Here is a 26,118-nt window from a genome sequence, read left to right as displayed (position 1 = left end):
GTTAGTCTCCCAGTGATTCTGATACCCTCGGCTCTAACAGCTCCGGACACTCTGAGCTTTCTGTGCAGCACCTTACCAAATGTCTGTTGTAACTTAAAATACATTCGTCTGCTTCATTACCATTATCTATTTCTGACGGCACTTCTTCACTGAGCACAATCTTCCTTGAGAATTCATGCTGAGTGCTTTATTATATCACTAATAATGAGATTATCTTTCCATTACATCTAGTTACTACCACCCATGTTAAGCTAATTTGCCCTTAGTTCCCTTGTTTGTTTCATCAGTACCTTACATACACAGCAATCACATTAGCTGTCAGTCAGACCTTTGTCATTATCTTTAGATGAACAGTCTGTGTGTATAATGGTGCTTACCATCCTTGTTCTTTCAGCACATTTGAATAGTCTCCCTAGACCCAGCAGTTTCACATGAACCTCGCTCTATGATGTCAAGTGTACAGCACAAGAAAAAGCCATATTACCCCTCTGCTTATTGCTAGCTCCCTGGACCTTCCACTGTCTTCCTGTGCTTCTGTACCTTTTTCCTTGTGTGTTTACCCAGCCTCCTACAACCCATCTCCATTGCTTACATCGACCTATCCCCATTGACCTTTGTCTGCAGAAAGGAGATTCCTCTGAATTCCCCAATGGATTTATTAGTTACCTTCTTACATTGAAAGCACCTCAATAATGGCAAATTAAATTGGTAACTTGGTTCAATGTTGTCACACTGTACATGAGATACAGTGGGAAATTTTGTTTTGTATGCCATCCACACAGATAATTTCATCACATCAGTGCATTGAGGCACAACAGAATGCCTAATAAAGTGAGACAGTTACAGAGAGCGTGCAGTGCTAGTAGACAATAAGGTGTGAAGTTGTGGCAACTTTGCCTTAGATTGCAAGGTCAAGAGTCCATCTTTTTGTACTGGGGAGCATTCGAAAGATTTATAACAGCAGGATGGAGTTGTGTTTGAGCCTGGTGGAACATCTTCCCTGCATCTGTCCTCTCCATACTTTCATCATTTTTTAAACAGTTATCCTCTGATTAGATGATCAATCATCTCTGATTCCACCTAAAATTTGGACACATCTGTTTCGGAACATTTTGGAAATCTGAAACAAGACAAAATGCTGGAAATACTCAGCAGGACAGGCAGTATCTGTGGAAAGAGAAACAGATCAAAGACTCAATAGAATTGGGACAAGAGAAAACACCACACAAAATGCTGGAGAAACTCAGCAGGTAAGGCAGCATCTATGGAAATGAATAAACAGTTGATGTTTTGCACTGAGACCTGATGAAGGGTCTCGGACCAAAATGTCGGATGTTTATTCAGAGATACTGCCTGAGCTGCTGGGCCCCTCCAGCATTTTGTGTGTGGCTCTGGATTTATGGCATTCGTAGAATCTCTTGTGTTTAAGAGAAAGAAACAAGTTAATTTTAAGTTGCAAAAGAGGGTGATGGGGGGGGGGGATATAGATGATGAATGCCACTGATAGGGTAAGGTCAGGTTTGCCATGGGGTAAGTGGCAGAGGTCACCTAGCTGCTGAATTAATAGGGGCAGTTAGAGAGAGAAAATGCACCGAAAGCAGAGATGAGGGCTCCTGGAGAATGCAAACGAAGCTGGTTTTAATGGAGAAGGAACAAATGAATCCATAGCACAATGGAATGACAGTTCTGAAGCAGCCAGTTCAAACATGGACAGAGAAAGTGATTATCTGAAGTTATAGAATTCAGAAAATTACTAAGTAGTCAGATGGACTGTGAAGTGCCGTTCCTCAGGCTTGTATTGGTCCTCATCAGAACAGTGCAGGATGTCATAGGCAGATAGCTCAGATTGGGAGTGGGTTAGAGAACTCAAGTGGCCAGCAATGGGAGCCTCGAGAGAAAAAAAACAAAGTGGTCATACAATCACCATTTGAGGAGGAGATCACATTGAGAGAAGTGCAAATGAATCACTTGGAAAGGCTGTCTGTGCCCCTGAATGGTGGGCATGGAAGAAGTTTAAGGACAGGTGAGGCTTCACAGAGGATTTTCACTGGGTTAAAACCACTAGCTTTGTATTAGGCCCGTCAAATACCCTCTTTGTCAGTCACAAAGTTCTCCAGCTTCACTGGAAAATCAAGTGATTCTACATCAGTGTCCTCTCCCAGGTCAACATTCCCAATACTGGATTGGCTACGTTAGGCAGGCCTCATCACTTGCATTTTCAAACTTGAAAACAAACACCATTCCAAGCTCTGATGTATTAAAGGATTATCAACAGGCAGGGGAAACAATTCAAGAATGTCCTCTAAACTTGATACAGAAATTCAACATCTCTACTGACACCTGGGATCCCCAACCTGTGACCGCTCAAAATGGAAAAGGAGAGATTGGGATGGGGATGAGAATATCGAGGGCCAAGCACACAGAAGTCCAGCATACATAGCAGAATGGGTGAATGACTTCACAAACTACCCACACACTTACCCCATCAGGCACCTCTTACCCCATCTATGTTAGTCTTTAAATTCCACATCAGCTTCACCAGTCAATTCAGAACCCAGATAACAGGAGACACAGACAGACCAGCAGGACTAAGAATGATAAGATCAGGCTAAAGGTGCCGTGTGAACAGATCATTTTTGAGGGAGAATGTGTGTTTTGGAACTTCTATCAGTCATGAATCTCATCTTCTCTTCCTCCCACTCACTAACTGACGCTTGCCAATTCTTTTATCTGCGCCCCTACCAATTTGACAAAAGCAGCTGATGTGCGAAATCTCTCCAGTTAACAGAGAAAACTTGCACATTCTCCTATTCTTCAGAATAAGTTCTTCCCAATTAGAAAAGCTTAGCAGAAATTTGATAATGCAATTGGTTTTTTAACCACAAAGACATGGGCACGTGGCAGTATAATTCATTCACACTCTGTATCACATTCCCCCCTTCGAGTCAGATGATTCTAGGCTCTTCCTACTCAGAAACTGGATCATAAAGTTGAGTGGTGGGGTGGGCATATGTCTCTACCAAAGTATGTGCAAGTGCTCTTTCCCTCCACTAGCCTGCAGGTCACCCTTGAGCAAGGTGTAGTACCTGCTTAGCCACACGATCAGGGTCACGAGAAGCTCTGGGAGCAGGTAGTGGATGGTTATATGAGCAGCTGGTGCACATCACAAATACTGGTTATGTGACCACAGACACCAGGCATTCAATCTTTGAAGAGTATTGATAATGGCTGGGGTCACTCGTCTCGTAAAGACACTGCCAAGAAGGTGGCAATGGCAAACCACTTCAGCAGAAACCTTTGCCAAGTACAATTGTGGTTATGGAAAGAGCAAGATCACCTTCGTCATAAAACATGGCACATAATGAACAAGTGAATGAGTACCTGGTGCAGTACAAGGGGAGGACAGCACTCTTAGAGATGTTGCACCTTGGATGCGAAGTTAAACCATCTGCCATCTTAAGCTAAAGTAAATTCCAATGGCATTGTTTTGAAACATATTTGGGTACTTATTTCTCATGATGTGGGACAATTTTTAATCTCTTAAACCACCAGCTAAAAATAAAGATCCTCAAGCAGTTGTTCCTGCATATTTACACGCTGTGGTCCTAGGTTATACAAAAATTACAATTGAGAAAGAATTGTAAGGTGTTGGAGTTGTACTTAATTTATAAAAGTCCAGCACAGAAAAAGCAAACACCTTCTGTTGTTGTCTGATGAAGCAGGTTTTCATTATCACCATCCATGTCAGGGGTAAATGGATTGTGGAAGATCACCCTAACACCCGAGTTCATCTGAATAAAACCCAGCCATCCCAAGCTCAATCCCCAGGGTTAAAAACTCAAGTTCAATTAAGTTCAAGTTTAACTGTCGTTCAACCACACATGAACACCCATGAATAGAACCTAATGAAACAGAGTTCCTCTGGGGCCAAGGTGCAAAATACAGTACCAGCAGTCATGCATTGCACAAAGCACATAAGATAGCAGTAAACATACTTTCACACAAAACAAATAAAACACTCTGGATTTTCTAAATAGCCCTCTATTTTTCTAAGCTCCATGTACCTATCCAAAAGTCTCTTAAAAGATCCTATTGTATCCGCCTCCACCATCACCAGCAGCCCATTCCACGCACTCACCACTCCCTGCGTAAAAAACTTACCCCTAACATCTCCTCTGCACCTACTTCCAAGTACCTTAGAACTGTGCCCTCTTGTGCTTGCCATTCCAGCCCTGGGAAAAAGCCCCTGACTATCCAAACGATCAATGCCTCTCATCATTTCATACTCCTCTATCAGGTCATCTCTAATTCTCCGTCGCTCCACGGAGAAAAGGTTGCGTTCACCCAACCTGTTTACATAAGGCATGCTCCCCAATTCAGGCAACATCCTTGTAAATCTCCTCTGCACCCTTTCTATGGTTTCTACATCCTTCCTGTAGTGAGGTAACTAGAACTGAGCACAGTACTCCAAGTGGGGTCTGACCAGGGTCCTATATAGCTGCAACATTACCTTTTGGCTCATAAACTCACTCCCATTATTGATGAAGGCCAATATACCATATCACTTCTGAACCAGTCAACCTGTGTAGCAGCTTTGAGTGCCCTTGGACTCTGACCCCAAGATCCCTTTGACCCTCCACACTGCCAGGAGTCTTACCATTAATACTATATTCTGCCATCATATTTAACCTACCAAAATGAACAACCTCACACTTATCTGGGTTGAACTCCATCTGCCACTTCTCAGCCCAGTTTTGCATCCTATCAAAGTCCTGCTGTAACCTCTGACAGCCCTCCACAGTATCCAGAACACCCCCAACCTTTGTGTTATCAGCAAATTAACTTACCCATCCCTCCACTTCCTCATCCAGGTCATTTATAAAAATCATGAAGAGAAGGGGTCCCAGAACAGATCCCTGAGGTACACCACTGGTCACCGACCTCCATGCAGAATATGACCCATCTACAACCACTCTTTGCCTTCTGTGGACAAGCCAATTCTGGATCCACAAAGCAAGGTCCCCTTGGATCCCATGCCTCCTTACTTTCTCAAGAAGCCTTGCATGGGGTACCTTATCAAATGCTTTGCTGAAATCCATATACACTACATCTACTGCTCTACTTTCATCAATGTGTTTAGTCACATCCTCAAAAATATCTATCAGGCTCGTAAGGCACGACCTGCCTTTGACAAAGCCATGCTGACTATTCCTAATTATATTATGCCTCTCCAAATGTTTATAAATCCTACCTCTCAGGATCGTATCCATCAACTTACCAACCACTGAAGTAAGACTCGCTGGTCTATAATTTCCTGGGCTATTTCTACCCCATCTCTTGAATAAGGGAACAACATCTGAAACCCTCTAGTCCTCCAGAAACTCTCCCATCCCCATTGATGTTGCAAAGATCATTGCCAGGGGCTCAGCAATCTCCTCCCTCGTCTCCCACAGTAGCCTAGGGTACATCCCGTCTGGTCCCAGTGACTTATCCAACTTGATGCTTTCCAAAAGCTCCAGCACATCCTCTTTCTTAATGTCTATGTGCTCAAGCTTTTCAATCTGCTGTGAAGTTATCCCTACAATCGCCAAGATCCTTTTTCATAGTGAATACTGAGCCTAAGTACCTCTGCTACCTCCTCCGGTTCCATACCCACTTTTCCACTGTTGCACTTGATTAGTTCTATTCTGTCATGCCTCTTCCTCTTGCTTTTCACATACTTGTAGAATGCCTTGGGGTTTTCCTTAATCTTGTCCGCCAAGGCCTTCTCATGGCCCCTTTTGGCTCTCCTAATTTCATTCTTAACCTCCTTCCTGCTAGCCTTATAATCTTCTAGCTCTCTATCATTACCTACATTTTTTGAATCTTTCGTAGCTTTTCTTTTCTTCTTGACTAGATTTTCAACAGCCTTTGTACACCATGGCTCCTGTACCATCCTTTCCTTGTCTCATTGGAACATACCTACGCAAAACGTCACATAAATATCTCCTGAACATTTGCCACATTTCTGCTGTACATTTCCCCAAGAACATCTGCTCCCAATTTATGCTTCCAAGTTCCTGCCTGATAGCTTCATATTTCCCCTTACTCCACTTAAATGTTTTCCTAACTTGTCTGTTCCTATCCCTCTCCAGTACTATGGTAAAGGAGATAGAATTGTGATTGCTATCTCCAAAATGCTCTCCATTAAGCGACCTGACACCTGACCAGGTTAATTTCCCAATACCAGATCAAGTACAGCCTCTCCTCTTGTAGGCTTATCTCCATATTGTGTCATGAAACCTTCCTGAACACACCTAACAAACTCCACCCCATCTAAACCCCTTGCTCTGGGGAGATGCCAATCAATATTGGGGAAATTAGAATCTCCCATCATGACAACCCTATTATTATTGCACCGTTCAAGAATCTGTCTCCCTGTCTGCTCCTAGATGTCCCTGTTACTATTGGGTGGTCTATAAAAAAATCACAGTAGAGCTATTGACCCCTTCCTGTTCCTAACTACCACTCAGAGACTCAATAGACAATCCCTCCATGACTTTCCCCTTTTCTGCAGCTGTGACACCATCTCTGATCAGCAGTGCCAGGTCTCCACCTCTTTTGCCTCCCTCCCTGTCCTTTCTGAAACATCTAAAGCCTGGCACTCTAAGTAGCCATCTAAATCTCTATATTCTGTATTGTTTATTTCTTGTTCTCCTTTGTATGGAATGACCTGTGTGGATGGCATGCAGACAAAAGCTTTTCATTGTATCTCAGTACGTGCGACAATAATAAACCAGTAACCCCAGATGACTCCGTTGTGATGAGTGAGGCCAACTGTTTACCAGACACACTAGGGATTCTCCCTACCTTTCTTCAACACAGTGCCCTGTACACCCACCTGGGGGAGAAACCATCACAGCCAAACCTTATGCTTCTGAAATTGCAACCACTTTCTGAAAATCAGGTACCATCCCCGGCTTGGATGTTCAACCATGCTCAGACCACGTTCCTCCTGACCCGGAGATGGCACTGATATCCCTGTACCGTGGCACCGCCTCAGAGCAGAGAATAAAACCACAGGCACAGGCCCACACTGCAATCCCAGGGCAGGGGCAATGCTTAAGCATCAGGGAGGTGACTTTCATGAAGAAATCATCAGGGGCAAGTTATGGAAACTTGGAGTAAACCCCATTTACTCCAAGGGGTTACAGTGCAATGTTAACTTTCATATGATTCTCGACCCTTCCACATTCTGCCTTACTTTGAGTCTTATCATTGGGCCCTATGAACTTCGCCAGCCATCAGAGGCAAGATCATGGATCATTTTGCTGGAAAATCAAATGGTTCCTTGTAGAGGAGTAAGAGGATAACCAGGGAGAAGGTAGGACTACTCAAGGATAAAGGGGGTAATACTTGCTTGGATGTGGAAGATGTGGGTGAGGTCCGTAATGGACACTTCCCACCATTATTTACAGAGAAGGACATGGAGGACTGAAGGATCATGGCTGAGCATATTGATATGCTCAGGCATTTCAAGATAGAGCAGGAGGCAGTGTTGGGTCTCTTAAAGAGCAGGAAGATGTACAAGTTCCCAGAGCCTGATGGGATATACCCTTGATTATTGAGGGAGGCAAGAGATTGCTGGGGATTTGACCAATGTCTACATGTCCTCTTTAGCCACAGGCAAGATCCTGGAGGACAGATGAGTAGCTCATGTTCCATTATTCAAGAACCAAACCAGGGATAATACTGGAAACTATAGACTGGTGACTCACACGATAGTGGTTGGGAAGTTATTGGAGAGAATTCTTGGTGATATGATTCATAAGCATTTGAAAAACAATGGCTTAATTAAGGAGAGCCAGTATGGCTTTGTGCATAGCAAACGGAATGTGATCTTTTTAACTTGACTGAATTTTATGACAAGGCGATGAGGGTGATCGATGAAGGTAGAGATTTAGATGTTGTCTACATGGAAGGCGTTTGACAAAGTCCCTAGTGGGAGGCTCATCCAGAAGTTTAAAGTGCATGGGATCCATGGTGAAGACAGAGGGTAGCATCAAAGGGACTCATTCTAGCTGGAGGTCTGTGATTAGTTATGTTCTTCATGGACCTCTGCTGTTTGTGATGCACTACATATAAATGACCTGGATAAAAATGTAGTTGGGTGGGTTAGTAAGTTTGCAGAAGATATGGTTGTGTTGTGGACAGTGTAGAAGACTGGCAAAGAATACAGTAGGATATAGATCAGTTGCAGATATGGGTGGAGAAATGACAGATGGAGTTTAACCCAGCCAAATGTGAAGTGTTGCACCTTGGTAGGTCAAATGCAAAGAGATAGGACACTGTTAAGCGCAAGACCCTAACAGTGTTGGTGAGCAGAGGGATCTTGGGATCAAAGTTCATAGCTTCCTGAAAGAGGCTGCACAGGTTGATAGGCGGGTGAAGAAGGCATATGGTATGCTTGTCTTTATTAGTTGACATACTGAATTCAAAAGTCAGGAATTTACGATGCAGCTTTATAAAACTCAAGTTAGGCTGCATCTGGATTAATGCATACAGTTCTGGTTGCCTCATTATGGGAAGGATGTTGAGGCTTTGGAGAGGGTGTAGAAGAGGTTTACCAGGAGGGTGCATGGATTAGAGGGCGTGTGCTATAACAAAAGGTTGGACAAACTTGGGTTGTTTCTTCTGGAGTGGCAGGCACTAATGGGAGATCTGATAGAGTTTTATAAGATTATGAGAGGCATAGGTAAGAGTAGACAGACAGTACCTTGGTCCCTGAATTGAAATGTCCATGCATTTAAGGTGAGAGGGGGGTAATTTCAATGGAAATGTGAGGGGTAAGTTCTTTACACAGAGAGTGGTAGGTGTCTGGAATGTGTTGCCTGCAGTGGTGCTAGAGGCAAACATATTAGGGCCTATTAATGATCGTTTAGACAGACATATGAATGCAAAGAAAATGGAAGGATGTGGACATTGTGTAGGTTGAAGAGTTTAGTTTAGTTGATCATTTGATAATTAATTTAATTGATTCAGCACAACATTGTGTGCCAAAGGGCTCTTTCCTGTGCTGAACTCTTCTACATTCTATGTTTCAGGTGGCACTTCACAAGTTAGCAGGAGGTGAGTATGGTGGGGCCGGATGGCTGGTGGAGAGAACCACTGTTAGAGTGGTACCTCTGGTTTGGAGGTGGTTAGAGACCAGCAGGCAGTGTTCTAGAATCAGGTGCATGGGCCTGAGCCGAGTCTATTGTCATGTACACAGATATAGTGAGGTATAGGCACAATGAAAAACTTGCGGCAGCATCGCAGGCATGTAGTTTCAGACAACACGCAAAATATAAATGATATAAATTATACTGCATGGTGGTAAAAAGACTGCAAAAGCAAGACCTCAGTGCAAAATGCAACATAAACAGCTGAGAATTCAAGCAATGAATTGAAACAGTTGTTACACAATCCATTTGGCTGGCTAAAATACTGTCCTTATCCAGCGTGGTCTAACTGTGACTCCAGACTCACCAACATGGTTAACTCTTAACTACCTCCTCAGTCCAGGGGCAGTAAGGGATGGACAATAAATATCAGCAATTCAAGTGAAGTTTACGTTCCATAAAGTTAAAAAAAAAATCACTCTTTCATATCACAAATTTTTGCTGAGCTCTATAAATAATCAGAGATTGGTTTTCTGAATGTATACTTTAGATTGGTACGATCAATCTATGTGATTACATTAAATCTTTGCTCTCTGGACCTCTCATGTATCAAGGGTAATTAGAATTTATTGCAAAGTTTGCAAACAAGGCTCTGTTGTGCAACGTCCTGTGTGTGCATTTGCTATAACATGAACAAACAGATAGCAATCTAATTTTGGGCTTTGAGCAGAAACTCTGCCAAGCCAACAATTCCTACGGCCACAACAGTCATTGATTTATGAATGGGATCCACAAATCCATTCAAAAAATAGCTTCCTTCAGGTAGGTCTCAGAGCAAACTTGGCTGGGTCCTGATTCTGTTATCACAACAAGTTTACCAAAACAAAACCGAGAATGAAAGGATTGAATATGAGACAAGTATAGACCCCAAATCCATACTTGAGAGCTGCCCTGGTATATATTGCCATCAAGTACGTTTGGGTCAATTACTTCAGTAATAACGTCCAATTATAAAGGAGCAAATATGTAAATTAAATAAGAAAATGTTCTTGGGTACACTACAAGTTACTACCAAACAATGAACTCCACCAAGACACATAAGGTGATACTTGAGCCACTTCTTGGGAAATTGTCAGAGTAGGGCATTCACAGTGAATGGCAGGGCCCTGGGCAGTGTTGTAGACAGAGGTTCGAAGAGTTTCCCCTGAAAATGGGAACACAGGTAGACAGGAAGACATCTGGCATGCCTGCCTTCATTGGTTGAGGCGTTCGGTACTGGAGTTAGGATGTCAGGTTGCAGTTGTGCAAAACATTAGTGAAGCTGAACCTACAATCCTTTGTGCAGATCTGGTCAACACAATATGAACTCAGTGGCCATTTTATTATGTATAGGAGTGAAACTCAGTGTGGTCTTCTGCTGCTGTAGTCCATCCACTTCAAGGTTCAATGTGTTGTGCTTTCAGAGATGCTCTTCTGTACACCACTGTTGTAACACATGGCTACTTGAGTTACTGTCACCTTCCTGTTAGCTTGAACCAGTCTGGCCGTTCTCTTCTGACCTCTCTCTTTAACAAGGCATGCTGCTCACTGGATTTTTTTTTTGTTTTTTTGCACACTTTTCTGTAAACTCTAGAGACTGTTACATAACAAGGTGAGGTGATGGAGCTTGATCTGCCTGTGTGGGGGAACATGTTTGAGAGGCAACAGAAAACCACAGACCACATCTTCCATCATCCTGGAAATCTTTGATAGAACATGGAAAAGTACAACACTTGATAGGCCATTCAGCCCACAATGTTGTGCTGATCTTGATGCCAATTTATACCAAATGTCCTTCTCCTGTGTATCACCCATATCCTTCCAGATTCATGTGTCTATCTAAAAGCCTCTTAAATTCCAACCAACTATCTGCTTCCGCCAATACCCCTGGTAACCCACTCCAGGCACCTATTAGTCATAAACAAAGATTATGACTAATCTTTGAGTTTGTTATTTTATTTTTACACCATGTTGTCCTTGCACACCTCTTTTTGTCACTTTATGGTATAATTTAATGTTGTGTGTGTTGTCTGTACTTACATGCTTATAAAACTTCAGTAAGCAAGTTTTCCCGTTGTACCTTACCATACTTGTGCATCTGACAATAAAAACATCAACTGAACTTGACTCATCTGAGTGGCCTCCTCCTGTGCCTTTATAACCATGTAACCACAATTCATTGTTTTGTTGAGTCTCCGCCAAAAGCTGCAGCTGAACGTGAGAGAGCAGAGTAAAGTGCTACCGCTCAGCACAGAACTGGCTGATACAGGCTACTCCTGGGTGACAAGCACTCTCCACCTTTCGTCTCCTTATCTCATTTGGGTAGTACCTCCACCTGAGCTAGCAGCTGGAGTGACAGTACAGAATGCCAGCAGTGAGGTCCATCTGACCTCCCATCCCAGTGCCTTGGACTACAGCTGTTCGGAGGCACACTGTGAGAAAGAGGTAGACTTAGGCATTTAAACACCCCCAGCAAGCCGGTCAGAATCAACTGCCCAAGACAACTGCTGTCTGAAGTAAAATGTGCAGCTGCCATTAACAAACGCATAACAATCTGCACATATTTCAAAGGCTGGAACCTGTTAAATGGAGTCAATATCAAATATCAGTGAAGGGATGAAAGGGAGAGGCTCAGTCTTCCTGCCCAATCCCTCAAAAACCACACTGGAGTACAGGCTCATCATGTTCATGGAACCAGGAAGGCCAACAGTATTGCCAAGAACATCGGCCCCCCTGCCCATTCCTTTTTCACTCGTCAATGTACCTTCTCGGACAGGAGCTTGAATGCTTAATGTCTAGACTCAACAGCTTCTTTCCCACTGCCATCAGACTTCTGAACCAATGACCTCTTTCACATCCCTTTCCTGGTGGTGCTGCTATGTTTTCAAATCCTTAATTCTTATCTCTTCTCTTGTTGTCAGTTTAACATTTCCTTTTGCAAGACCTCACTTTCCACTAGCTGGGTAGAAGGCCTGTCCCTCCCATCTGTTCTGCCCTCCAGTGTTCGCTCAGTGGAAGACAAGCTGCATTCGTCTGAGGACTGGGTTTATTAGAGGTATAGAGAAGTGCCGCACAGAAACCAACCCTTTGGCCCATCTAGTCTATGCTGAAACCATTTAAACTTCTTTCTCCCATCAACCTGCATCGGGACAAACTCTTCCATATCCCTACTATCCATGTACCTATCCAAACTTCTCTTAAACACTGAAATTGAACTCGCATGCACCACTTGTGGTGGCAGTTCACTCATGTTCCCCTTACACTTCTCACCTTTCACTTTTAACCCATGACTTCCAGTTGTAGTCCCACACAACCTCAGTGGAAAAAGCTTGCTTGCGTTTACCCTATCTAGACCCCTCATAATTTAGTATACCCCTATCAAATCTCCTGTCAATTTTCAATGTTCTAAAGAATACAGTCCTAATCTATTCAATTGTTCCTTATAACTCAGCTTCACCAGACCCGGAAACATCCTTGTAAAATTTCATTATGCTCTTTCAACCTTGTTTACATCTTTCCTGTAGGTAGGTGACCAAAACTGCACAAAATACTCCAAATTAGGCCTCACCAACGTCATGTATGACTTCAACATAACATCCCATCTCCTGTACTCAATATATTGACTTATGAAGGCCAAAGTGCCAAAAGCTTTCTTTACAACCCTATCTACCAGTGACACCACTTTCTTTATCAATCTTTTTATTCGTTAAATAAAAGGGTACATATATATAAATAAACAAAAGGAGAATTATCTCAAATATCTGTATCAATAACAATTCATATAAAAGGTAAAATAAACATTATCAAGATCATACATAGTATTAATCAAATAGTATATAATAAAGAAAAAGATAATTGATTCTCCTCTTATCCAAAAAAGAAGAAAAAAGAGAAGGAAACTTTTATAATTAAAATGTACACAGAAAAACCCCAAAACAAAAAAAAAACAAAACAAAAAAGAGCTGGGCAGCTCAAACTGAGGACACCACTTTTAACAAATTATGTACCCTTTGTTCTACCACAATCCTCAGTGCCCTACCATTCACTCTGTAAGAACTACCCTGGTTGGCCCTACCAAAGCGCAAAACCTCACATTTGTCTGCATTAAATTCCATCTGCCATTTTTTAGCCCATTTTTCCAGCTGATGCAGATCCCTCTGCAAGCCAAGATAGCATTCTTCATTCTCCAATCTTGGTGTCATCTGCAAATCTGCTGATCCAGTTATCCAGACCATTGATATAGATGACAAACAATAGACCTAGCACCGATCCCTGCAGCACATCACTAGCCACAGGCCTCCAGTCAGACAGGCAACTATCTACTACCACTCTCTGGTTTATCCCAAAAAGCCAATGTCTAATCCAGTTTACTACCTCATCCTGAATACCAAACAACTGAACCTTCTTGACCAGCCTCCCATGCGGGACCTTGTCAAACTAGCGAGGGAAAATGTCACAGCTCTGTTCTGTCAGAACGGACTGGAGAACTCAACTAGTGAGGCATTATGGGTGGAACTGAGAAATAAGAAGGGTATGACCACGAATGTTGTTCTTGCCAACAACATTCATGCACCATCAATCTACACACATGACACTCAGGGACTTGGGCTATATTGTTTTATTTTGTGTGACTGTAGATTTACTTCTCTTATATGTGCTCTATGTGCCTTGTGCTGTGTGTGGGGTTGGCACTGTGCTTTGCACCTTGGCCCAGAGTAACACTGCTTTGCTTGCCTGTATTCATGTATGGTTGAACGACAATTGAACTTGGACTTGAAGTAGTATACTTTGCACCAATCTGTCACTGTATTTATTGTGGTATTTATTATTACTATGTATACTCTTTACTCTGTGACCTTCATGCAGGTACGGAAATTCATTGCACCCCAGTGTACGTGACAATGAACTAATCTGAATCCGAATCTTCTGTCTGTGCCTGATCAATCGCTCCCCATTCCCCTTGCTCGCACTTGTAAGAGCAGCCAGAGAACTTAATAGGTTCGATCTCCATTTCTATCTGAATTTGTGGATTGCTCTGTGCTGTTTAGCAAGGTAAACTCCCTGCAACACATCCCACACAGAGAAGGGGCAAAGGGAACCTAGCCCCAGCATCATGAGCTCCGTCGCTGTGCCCCAGAATGATATGCACTTACTCTGTGAATGGTGTCATTGTATATCCTGGGAATGGCTGAAGTCACCAGGTCAGAGCTATTCCAAAGAAGGCTTGAATTCACACCTGCAGAATAGCATGAGAGAAAGGGTCAGTCAACTCAAGAAGAATTGAAGGAATGACCTCTCCCAGATTCGCCCAAGATGCTTTGCATGCCTCAAGCATAACATAAATCATTATTCACTTAATCAACACTAAAGGGACTGGCAGTCAAATATTCATCTTGCAAAGTGCTGATAAGACAGATTCTTAGCTGTTGTCACCACAAGTCACGGTATTTTTGGTCATTGAAATTAAAGTTTTGACTATTATGTTTTGCCTGCCTCTGTCCAAGTTCCAGACACACCACTGTACAGGGAGTCCATGAGGCAGAAACTAGGTGAGATGTTAAACTGTTCCCTCAGTTGTAAGTAAAGTTTTCTCTGGGGTCCTGATCAACAATCTAGCCATCAACCAACATCATCTTCAGTTGTGAGACTCTGTGGTGTGCAAATTGCCTACCACTTTCCCTCTATTACAATAACGATCAATCAAATTTTTTTGTTAACCGGAGGGACATATGAACGTCCTCAGTCACAGAGGGTACAACCAACTGTTAACTCTTTCTTATCAGAGGGGAAAGACATTGTCAGTGGTTACTGGTAGTTGACAGACAAGGCGCAGATCCATGGGAACTGCCAATTCACAGATCACAAAACAACAGCCCATTGTACCTATGCTAGTTCTTTGAAAGAATTCTTCAAATATTCACAGTGCACTCTCCTTAGGGCCCTGGAAATTACTCCTTTGAAAATAGTTCTCCAATTCCAAGTTGAGGGCTGCATTTGGACCCACCACAGTCAGCATGTTCCAAATTCTGACTGTGCAATATGTTGTGTTACCTCAGTATGCCAGTAAGGAAAACGGTTGGGGCATGTTTTGGAAGCATCCGCTATCGCACAAAGACTTGGGTTACATTGGCAGGATTATCAACAAGGACAACCTTGTTAGAAAACAGAGAGTACATTGGGGCCTTATGCCTATCCTTTGGTATGTCAGTGGTCTGAACCGGAAGGCTTTCAACCTGCTCGCTTTTCAATTACAGATTCAGGCTATTCACCAGGTTTTTTTTATATAGACTTTGCTGCACACAGAGCCCCAGCCGTAGAGACCAGTGGAGTTCTGCACACACTCTTCCTAAGCCCTGCCAGTCAGGTGTGAAACTTCAAATGAACATCAGGATCAGGTTTAGTCATGATGTTTTCTGGCAGCAGTACAGTGCAGGCAGAACCATTGTTACAATAAACAGATAGATAAATAATGCAACAGAGGAAAAGTGAGATAGAGTCGGCAAATTGAAGACCAGAGTAACTAGAGCTGGAAGCTTTTGGTGAAATCTTACCAAGTCAAGAAAATTCAATCCTCCCAGTATCTGATCCACTCAAAGAGTGCTCATTTGTGGACACTATGAGGGACAACTGACAGTTCCTGATAAGTAAGTAGGGCCAACAGTGGGTGGTGAGGTTTACAAAGAGTCTTGATTGTTGAGTCCAAGGCAGCTCTTCATCAGAGCAATTCAACCAGTCCTTCATCTTTGGATTACGGTCCAACTACAACTAACCATGCATGCCTATTCAGATGGTCAAAGTGATGGGTAGAAACTCTGTTCCAGATATTTTCTCTCTCTCTGCACAGAGAGTCCCGCTTCACCAATAGACACACTGCCCCATAACAGACATCTTTTCGAGGAATACAGTATCTGCACCGAAGGTTGGAACCTTTGGTTATGTGGCAAATTGGTTTATTATTGCCAGGTACTGAGGTCATCCCAATTGTTCACACCGATCTCTCCCTACGCACATTCCTTCCATTCTCTACAGAAACGAGACTCCCCTGAATTCCTCAATAGATTTATTAGTCACTTCCTAAATATTGGTAAATTAAACCGATAAATTGGTAACTTGATTCACTATTGTCTTATGTACAATAAAACAGTGAAAAATTTTGTTTTGCATACCATCTGTACAGTTCATTTCAACACGTCAATGCATTAAAGGACTACAGCTGAAAGTAATAACAGAATGCCAAATGAAGTGTGGCAGTTTCAGAGAAAGTGCAGTGCAGGCAGACAATGAGGTACAGGCCATGATGGTGTAGATTGTGAGGTCAAAAGTCCATCTTATTGTACAAGGGCACTATTCAATCGTCTGATAAGAGTGGGATAGAAGCTGTCCTTGAGCCCGGTGGTACATGCTTTCGTATCTTCTGTCCAATGGGAGAGGTTGGGGATAAGACAGAATGTCTGGAGTGGATGCGATCTTACTGAGGCAGCAGGAAGTGTAGACAGAGTCCATGGAGGAGAGGCTGGTGTCTGTGATGTGCTGAGCTGTGTCCTGTTGCCTTTGTTCAGCTTTATAGAGTAGCCCAGAGGCCCAAGTTTAACTGGATAAGTTGGGACCAATGTAAATTTGTTCATGAGTGGATGTGAAGGAGGACCAATGTTTGAGTTATGGCACAGAGAGCAGCCCTTTTCACATGGCCCTGAGCCTCACTCCCCAACACAGGGACCATTACTGACACACATCCCATAACTATCTTCACTGCAGGGAGCAACCAAATTAGCTTTGTGCATGTAAAAATGTCAATGGGTCTAAGACTTAATGACCATTCTACACTTAAAGCAAAAGACAGGGGAAGAGGAGTGGCTAGTTGGTTCATTTCAGTTCACCTACAGTCCAGAGATCACCACCACCACAGCTTCAAGCTGTTCCCAACTTGGGAACTAGCCAGAAACACGAAGTGGGTCATTTTTCGTCATACAGTGATCAATCAGATTGCAGGTCTCTCTGTGCACACTAATCAACCGCCTATCAGTGCACATCATCCTAATCAGATTTTTAATTTTCACATTTGATTTTTTAATTGAAAATTTAAAGCTGCCAAAGCTGGAAATTAATTTTTAAAAAATCAGAAATGCAAGAAATATTCAATAGTCCAGAGATGTAAGCTGTGTTTGATAGATGCTACCTGACCTTTATGTCAATTTTAATAGTCAAGAATGTGGAAAACCCCCTCCAGTCTGACCTGCCAGTCAGCTAGAACCTGACTGACTTGTTTCCTAACTCTCGGTCCTGTAAACTCTCTGACACCATGAAAACTGAGTGACCTCAGTTCTGAAATTTGAACAGCCATCCCAGAGCAGAGATCTGAGACACCCGCTGCCCTTGCTGCTAGAAGGAGCTTCCTGGCATCACCCTGAGCTCTGAGATTGTTCCACCTCTTTGCCTTGCATTTTCCCTCTCTTTCAGGAAGGAAGAACCTCTTGTAGATTTACCCTCCATTGTTTAGAGGAAACATTTGGAAAAATGGGTTGAAAAATTACAGATGGAATTTATTGCAGACAAGTGTGAAGTGTAGCACTTTGGAAGGACAGCATAGGATTTGCCTGGTGAATGGTAGGGCATAGAGGAGTGCAAAGGGATCTGGGAATACAAATCCTTAATTCCTCGGAAGTAGTATTAGAGGTAGGGCCGTAAAGAGAGCTTTTGGCACATTGACCTTCATACCTTACATCAGAGTTGGAATGTTATGTTGAAGTTGTATAAGAGATTGGTGAGGCCAATTCCGGTCTCTATGTAGTATACAGAAAATCTACAAGTATATTGCTGGGTCTTGAGGAGAAGAGGTATAGGAAAAGCTTGAATACTTTATTTTCCGGAGCACAGAAGAATGAGGGGAGATTTGATAGAGGTATATAAAACTATGAGGGGCATAATGCAAGGTGGCTTTTTCCACTGAGGTTGGGACTAGGCAGATAACAGTTCAGTATGGGCCACTTGGACTGAACGGCCTTTATCTGTGCTGTAGTGCTCTATAATTCTAAACCTCTTCATTTGTTTTAACCACCTTGATTAGATCAATCTCCCCAAAAAGAACACAGGCCTGATCAATATAAATTGCACCTAACCTTTGGAGGGAGAATCACTTTGTTGAACTCGACATGTGCCAGTCTGAACAGACACTTGCGTATGGACAATGTGTTTAGCAAGAGGTGACTTCTCAGCACTCAAAAACAATTAGCAATGATCAGTTCAGGTATAATCGGTCCTGATGTGCCCTCAGGCTAAAACATCAGCCATCCACTGAGTTCCTCCAGCAGCTTATTGATAATGCCGTCGGTCTGTTATTGGCACATACACCAAAGTACAATTTATTTTCTACTCCACGTTCCAGAATTTGCAGTCACTTGAGTCTATGGGTATAACGCTGTCAGGTAGAAGAGGGAGAAAGGTCACAGAAGGGTCTTGACCCAAAGCATTAACTATCCATTTCCTTCCATAGATGCTGCCTGACCTGATGAGTTCCTCTAATCTTTGTGCGTTTTTGGTAGCACAGGGAACTAGTATTTGTGTAATATTGGCTTCCCAACAAATTTGAGGGCCAATGAAGTAGCTGCCAAACGAGGTGGAGGAGCTGGATTGCAAACAGTATTAAACTAAATAGGCTGAATGACAGGAGGAGTAGATACCAATCTTTCTGTGGCCAAGGAGTGATTGCTTGGCATTCTTATCCAATCATCACCTTGGCTGTTGAAAATCTCACCTCGGGATCACCCAGGGATCTGAATCAGAATCAGTTTATCACTGACTTTTCTGTTCTGAAATTTGTTTGTGGCAGCAGTACAGTGCACAGAGAAACAATTGCTATCAAGTACAAAAATAAATAAATACTGTAAAAAAAGGAATAGAGGTTACATTCACATTTTCATGGACTGTTCAGAAATATGATGTTGGAGGAGAAGAAGCTGTTTCTAATTTGTTCGGTGTGGCCCTTCAGGATCCCATATCTCCTCCCTGATGGCAAAAGACTGAAATAAATTGAGATATTGAGCTATAAATGAGATAGATCAGGAGAATGAGGCGAGCATAGTCTCAATGATTGAGCTTGAATGGGTACATGTGGAAAAGATATTTCAACCTGTGGGGGAGTTCAGATGGTGGAGTTCACAGATGTGATGGAGTCACAAGTAAATCTGATCTGGAAAGTGTTTTTTCTACCTGGAGAGTGGAGAGTGTGGAGCATTCCCCCTCTCAGAGAGTTGTTGAGGTGAACAGCAGAGATGGAGCTAAGTAGAAAGGTAAAGAAGGGAAAAGAAAGAAATTGGAGCAGCAGTTGGCCCATGGCCCCTCAAATCTGCCTCACAATCAGAATGAGATTGAAAATCAGAATCAGACCAGATCACAAAAATCAATAACATCACAACTAATCTAAGCTCGGCTTTGGATCTATTCACAAGAGATCCTACAGATGCTATAGATCTAGAGTGTTGTTCAGGTCTATTCTCCTGCTGATTTCCCATGATCTCTGACCCCATGAGACACCAAGATTCTATTGGCTTCAGATAAATCCAATGATTCTGCCTCTACATCTCTCGGGGTTAGAAAATGCCAAAGATCCATGACTCTGAGAATTAAATTTCCCCTCACTTTCTTAAATAGGGCAGTCCCTATTCTGAAACAATTTTCCCTAGTACCATACATCCTCACTGGAGAAAGCAGCCCCTCAGCATCCATCACATCAATCCCCCTCAGAATCTTTTCAATTGCAGTGTATTAGTCCAATCTATCATCACCTGCTCAATCTTTCATCTCAAAAGTCAGCCTAGTGAAGCTACTCTAAACACCAGTGCAAGAATATTTGTTCTCATTTGAGGTGAACACAACTGTACATGGCAGCCGTGATGCATTCTCACCACCACCCTATACCGCCGAGGCAAGACTTCTCTACTTTTATATTCCACCAGCAAGTGCCAAGAGGCAAGATGGAGGGGAAGTGAGCAGAGAGCAGTAATAGCATTGGCCAGATAGGCTAATAGCCTCTTTCTGTGCTGTAAACTCTTTATAATTCAGGGATCAGCAAAGTAACAGGGACCTTGTGTGAACACTGTCAAGGTCTTTGTTGAGGTGGAGGGGGTGGTCATAGTGGTGCGATTGGGACATACGGTGTAGAAAGGTAGCCAATGAACTCATCGTCATGAGAAAGGCTGTCGTCCAATTAGCTGTCATCAGCAAGATTACAAGTGGACTTTGCTCACCCCGATCATCGGGCAGCCTTCAGACTGAATGAGCCTCAACATTGTTTACCAATGTTCTGGGGACTTGTCAACTTTAATGAGGTTAAATTGCATTCATAATTCTTCGTAACAGTGAACAAGGAGAATTATTAATAGGGACTTCAGATCATTCCCACCTAGACATAACCTGCATTTATAAAACAAGGCTAATGCAATGAAATTGTCGCCAGTTGTTTCACAAGGTTATTAAAGTGATAGAGTTACTAAATGTTCTGCATGGAAACATGCCTTGCAATCCAACTTGCACATCAATTGCTCCTGGATTCTTTTGCTAAGCGCATACATGAAGGGTAATTTACTATTCAGATTATTGCCACTCTGGTATAACTGTAGGTAGGAATGATCTGAAGTCCATATTAATAATTCTCCTTGTTCAGTGTAAAGAAGAATTATGAACACATTTAACCGCTCTAAAGTTGACAAGTCACCAGAACATTGGTAAGCAACACTGAGGCTCATTCATCTTCGGGATGTGCTGCAGGAAATCAAGGCCTCCAGCGGATACCCATGTGGCGGCAAAGAGAGCATGCAAACTCCACACAGACAGGACCTGATCGGAACAAGATCAAAAGGTGCAAAAGAAATCTGCTGGCCATTTACACATATCCAATAGTGAGGCAATGGTGTCAAGGAATGGTCAGGGCTGCGACACCCTGGCTTGTCTAACCAGCAAAATGATCAAGTGTCCCAGAGCTGAAAGGCCAACAGTTTCTTTATCCACTGATGCTGCTGAGACTCGTTCTGTTTCAGATCTCTAACATCTGCAGTGTTTTTGATTTTGATAAACAGAGTTGCTACATTCTGAGCAGTCTTACTGAGCACCAAAAAAAAATGCTCCTGGCATGTTTTCACAGATTGCTTGGTTCACTCTGATGTCCGGAGGCTCACTGTCAGCAAATCATAAATAGTTTGTCAAACAAAGCAGGGAAGGTGTGACCCTTGTTTCAAGGATCAATCCACCTCATCACAGTTATAACTTGGAAAACAACATTTTTCACACGAGGAAATCTGCAGATGCTGGAAATTCAAACAACACACACAAAATGCTGGTGGAACACAACAGGCCAGGCAGCATCTATAAGGAGAAGCACTGTCGACGTTTCAGGCCGAGACCCTTCGTCAGATACTATCTTTCCTTTCAGTTAGTCCTGATGAAGGGTCTCGGCCCGAAACGTCGACAGTGCTTCTCCTTATAGATGCTGCCTGGCCTGCTGTGTTCCACCAGCATTTTGTGTGTGTTGTTCTTCACAAGAGACCTTTAACAAACAGTAAAACATCTTTTCATCTGTAGCTAATTTTCTTTTTTTTTTACAGTGGCTCTCTAGGCAGATATTGGAACTAAATTGAGAGGTCTGGCCTGAGAAATTAGCAGGCCAGACACTACAATGCTCAACTCTACTGAGGCAAGACCATCTCCAACTTTTATTTAAGTCTTCCAGAACACATCAGATTTCTGGAGCACAGAGTCTATCATTGTTTCTCTTTACACTGTACACAGAGTATATGCTTGTGGCTTTCTGCTGTTGTAGCCCATCCACTTCAAGGTTCGACATGTGCATTCAGAGATGCTCTTCTGCACACCACTGTTGTAACACATGGTTATTTGAGTTACTGTCACCTTCCTGTCAGCTTGGACAAGTCTGGCCATTCTCCTCTGACCACTCTCATTCACAAAGCATTTTTGCCCAAAGACCTGCAGCTCACTCTTTTTTTGCACTATTCTCTGTAAACTCTAGAGACTGTTGTGGGTGAAACTCCTAGGACATCAGCAGTTTCTGAGATACTCAACCAGTCCGTTTGACACCAACAATCATTCCACAGTTAAAGGCACTTAGATCACATTTCTTCCCCATTCTGATATTTGGTCTGAACAACAACTGAACCTTTTGACCATGTCTGCAAGCACTGAGTTGTTGCCGTACGATTGGTTGAGTGGATACTTGTATTAAAGAGCAGGTGTACAGGTGTACCTAATAAAGTGGCCACTGAGTGTATGTCTTAGTTCATGGTATGGGTGTATTTGGGGTTCTCTCCCTAAATACTCACCCTGGCCAAGGAAAATTCCTTCTTTGACTGGTTTCCCAATTCTGCTAAAAGCTACTTTCACGACTCAGCCTCCACCACCTCCCGGATCATGGCCTATAATAACCTCTAGTGAAAACCTCCTCCTGCCTTCTTTAGTCCTTAAGGCATCAGGCCACGGGGGTGTAGCAGGTAGCGCCAGTGTTTCACAGCTCCAGTGACCGCTGCTCAGTCCTGGTCTCAGGTCTGACTCTGCAGAGTTTCAGCGTTCTCCCTGTAACTGTTTGGATTTCCCAGATCCCAATGACCACCGGGAAGGTTAACTGGCCACTGTAAGTTATCCCTATCTAAGCTAAGTGGAAAAATAGTCAAGGGGGACTTGATAGTAATGAGAAGAAGTACAAGTTGCAAAAACAGGGTTGGACAGGGATTGAACGGGAATGCTGGGAGCTGGCACAAAGTGATAGACCAAGTGACCTCCACCTCTGCTGCCTGCTTATCAGAACGTTTCTATCCCGATCAAACTCCTTCTCATTCCGATCATCGCCACTAAATCTCCCTTTAACGTGCTCTGCTCCTGAGAGAGCAACCCTGGCTTCTCCAGCCTCCCGCATCTGCTCCAGCGAATCTCCCTGACAATGGGATCTGTTTGGTATGCAAAGCCTGATGGTCCGGAATCGGACTCACTCATTCACCCGCAATGTGAGCGAGGGGTCCAGGGTGCAAGTGGGCTGTGTGGCCTGAGCTGAAGGGTAGGCTCCGGAGTGTGGGCCGAGAGAGTGGACGGGGCCAGCATCCCCATCTCCCACTCCTTTAGCTCATCGGGTTCACTAGAAAATTCACATGTAATAAAGGTGAAGTAAAAGTGCGTATGAATATTAAGGATTAACATCCAATAGTCCATGGTAGGGTAGTGATTAGTGGGACACTATTACAGCTTGGGGCATTGGAGTTTGGACTTCAATCCTGGTGTCCTCTATGAGGAGTCTGTACACCTCCCCATGGAATGTGTGGGTTTTCTGTGGGTCCTCCGGCTTCCTCCCACATCCCAAAGACGTATTGATTAGGTTTATCATGAACGGTCCTGTGATTAGACTAGGGTTAAATCCAGGTGTGCAGCTTGAAGGGCCTACTCTGCACTGTATCTCTAAATAACTCCAGACACTCAGCCAGTCCTGAAGGTGCTGGATAATTGGAGTTTTACTGCATATGCCCCTAAAAGAGTTCGCCTAGGAATGGATTCCAAGCAAGGGTTTCACAAAGACTCAAGTGCCTCTATAATCATTGACCTTCATGCCGTTTCCAAATTTGCAATGAAAGCATGTGGCGAAAATAAAAAAATTAATGCAATTATTTCAGGCTTTAACTGCGCAGAATCTGCGCTCTAATGGAGCTAACTGAATTTTGAGAGTGAACACTGCCAGCAATTCGCAACATACAAGATACTGACACATAAACCACAGGTAACACAATTGCAAACCACAGCACCCACACCTGTCAAGTTTATCTCCACACAATGAATGCCTAGATTGAGCAAGATCCAGCCTGGCTGGAGCCTAGGGCGAGGAACACACTAGTACATTCTGGAAAGACTTCTTGTTGTTAATGGCATAGTTCTGGGAAGTACACATGAAGGAACACCTTGATGTCTGCGTACACTGAGTTGGCTGAGCACAATGGCAATTGGTTGATAAGAGCACTTGGGTGCATTAATCAAAGCTCAGACCAGCGGTTCTCAACTTTTATCTGCACGCGGCCTACTTGAGACTTTCACTTAATTCTGTGTCCTCACCATGCGCAGTCTCCATTAGTTGCTAAAGTTTGTTTTGGTTAAGTGTGCTAATTATTATAACACACAGTCAATATTTAGATTTTTAAGAGGACAGGTCACGTTTTATAAGTATTATAACACGCATGACTCAGTGGAAGGCAAACAGCAGCAGCTTCTTGTTGCAAACTCGCTGACTGGCCTCACTGTAGATAGCGCCACCCGATCTGTAGTGTGTGATTTGGTGGTGGATATGGAGCACCATACAGGCCAATTATTTTACATGCTCATTTGCATCATTTGGCATTTTTTCCCCCACTCATTTTATTTAGTTCCAAATTAATGACATATTTTCATTTCTTTTTTTTTTAATTGATATATTTCATTAAAACAGTAAACTTATCATGGCCCATTCAGAAACTCATATGGCCCTAGTTTCTTGTTTTTATTCTTGTGGCCCCTATGAAACGCAGCATGGCCCCCATTGAGTACCACTGGCTTAGAACATGAGAGCAGAGATATGCCAGGAGATCTCCCCTGCCTGGGGCATCTAGAACCAGAGATCAGAGTCTCCAAGTTAAATGATCTGCCATTCAGGGCCGGGATACAAATCACTGGAAAAACCCCATCTGCTGAAAATCTTTCATAGGACCATAAGATATAGCAGCAGAAGCAAACCATTTGGCCCATCGAGTCTGCTCCGCCATTCAATCATAGGCTGATCCAATTCTTCTAGTCATCCCCAATGCCCTGGAGTGATCCATGGAACAATGTGGAATGCGCTGCTGGGAACAACGATGTGGGTTGATTCCAAAACCAGTTTCTGAAAGGGGTTTGGACTGTGCCTGAAGATGATCAGTGTGGGGGTACAGATGAGAAGTCGAAGACTGAGCACAAGTCACATGAGTAGCTGTCTTCAAAAATTTCTAATCTAATATTTAAATTGAAGAGGGCCAGAAAGATAACGATGAAGGGGATGGAGATATGAGGAGAGGTGGGAATCGAAGCAGAAGAAAGACAGAGAGATAAAGAGGGGGCGGTAGGGGGTGTCTGAGGGGGCATCAGAGGGGGGCAGTTCCAGAGACCAGGCTAATATGCTTTCCTTCATGTCATCTCACACCATAATGTTGAGCTTCTAACTCTGTTATCCAACCTCTTAGAAATGACTGATGGCAGAATTTTGTTTTAGTTCTATTGAATTTTATGTCATTACTTCAATTTATCTGTAGCCACAATTTTGAGATAAGGTCCTGTTTTAGTGTTCTGCATGTGGGAGTGGCAGGATATAAATAACCACTTCCAAAACCCACACGATCCATGAAAGCAAATAGAGATGAACGGGGCAGGGGGTCATCCAGGCCACGTGTCTGCTGTCCATACAAGATTATCTTTGTTCCCAAAAATTTCCTGCCTGACCCCTTATTCATCAATTCCTGTAATGTTCAGGAATTAATTGATCTGTTTTCAATCAGCTCAATGACTGAGCTGCCATAGTCTTCTGGGGCAGAGAATTTCAAAGACTCAACCCCCTCAGAAGTGGAATTTGTTGGGGCTGGGGACACTTGGATTGGGCTCTGTAACATCTCTACCCTGCATGCCTCTGAGGCTTTGAAATAGGCTGTGATTTGGGGGGGGGGGGGGTGGAGAAAGAGAGGCACAAAATGGAATATTATAAGTTTTTCCACAAACCAGTTTGGTGTACGGAGAGCAATCAGCAGTAGAGGTGCTATTTATTCTGAAAGGCAAGGTCATGGCTCAGTGGATAAACCCTCTAATCTCATAGGTCTCCTTGCTGAACAGCAGCCCACAACAGAATCTGCAATTTGACTGTCTTCGAAGTACTCTGGGAGGTCCCTAGGTTCCACAA

At 43.2% G+C, this 26,118-nt stretch overlaps 1 protein-coding gene across 6 annotated transcripts in view; it reads right to left on the bottom strand.

Annotated features, from left to right (window-relative positions):
- LOC140726256 (electrogenic sodium bicarbonate cotransporter 1-like) overlaps positions 1 to 26,118 on the bottom strand; it is a 199,507-nt gene that overhangs the window by 45,641 nt on the left and 127,748 nt on the right. For all 6 annotated transcript variants that reach the window (XM_073042380.1, XM_073042382.1, XM_073042383.1 and 3 more), the window contains one exon: positions 14,333 to 14,415. In XM_073042380.1, coding sequence (XP_072898481.1) covers positions 14,333 to 14,415 — 83 coding nt within the window. The remainder of the gene's footprint in view (positions 1 to 14,332; positions 14,416 to 26,118) is intronic.

This window comes from Hemitrygon akajei, chromosome 4 (assembly GCF_048418815.1).
Source record: "Hemitrygon akajei chromosome 4, sHemAka1.3, whole genome shotgun sequence".
Lineage (NCBI taxonomy): Eukaryota > Metazoa > Chordata > Chondrichthyes > Myliobatiformes > Dasyatidae > Hemitrygon > Hemitrygon akajei.
The sequence above is the reverse complement of the archived record's forward strand: the minus strand, read 5'-3'. Positions and strand labels throughout refer to the sequence as shown.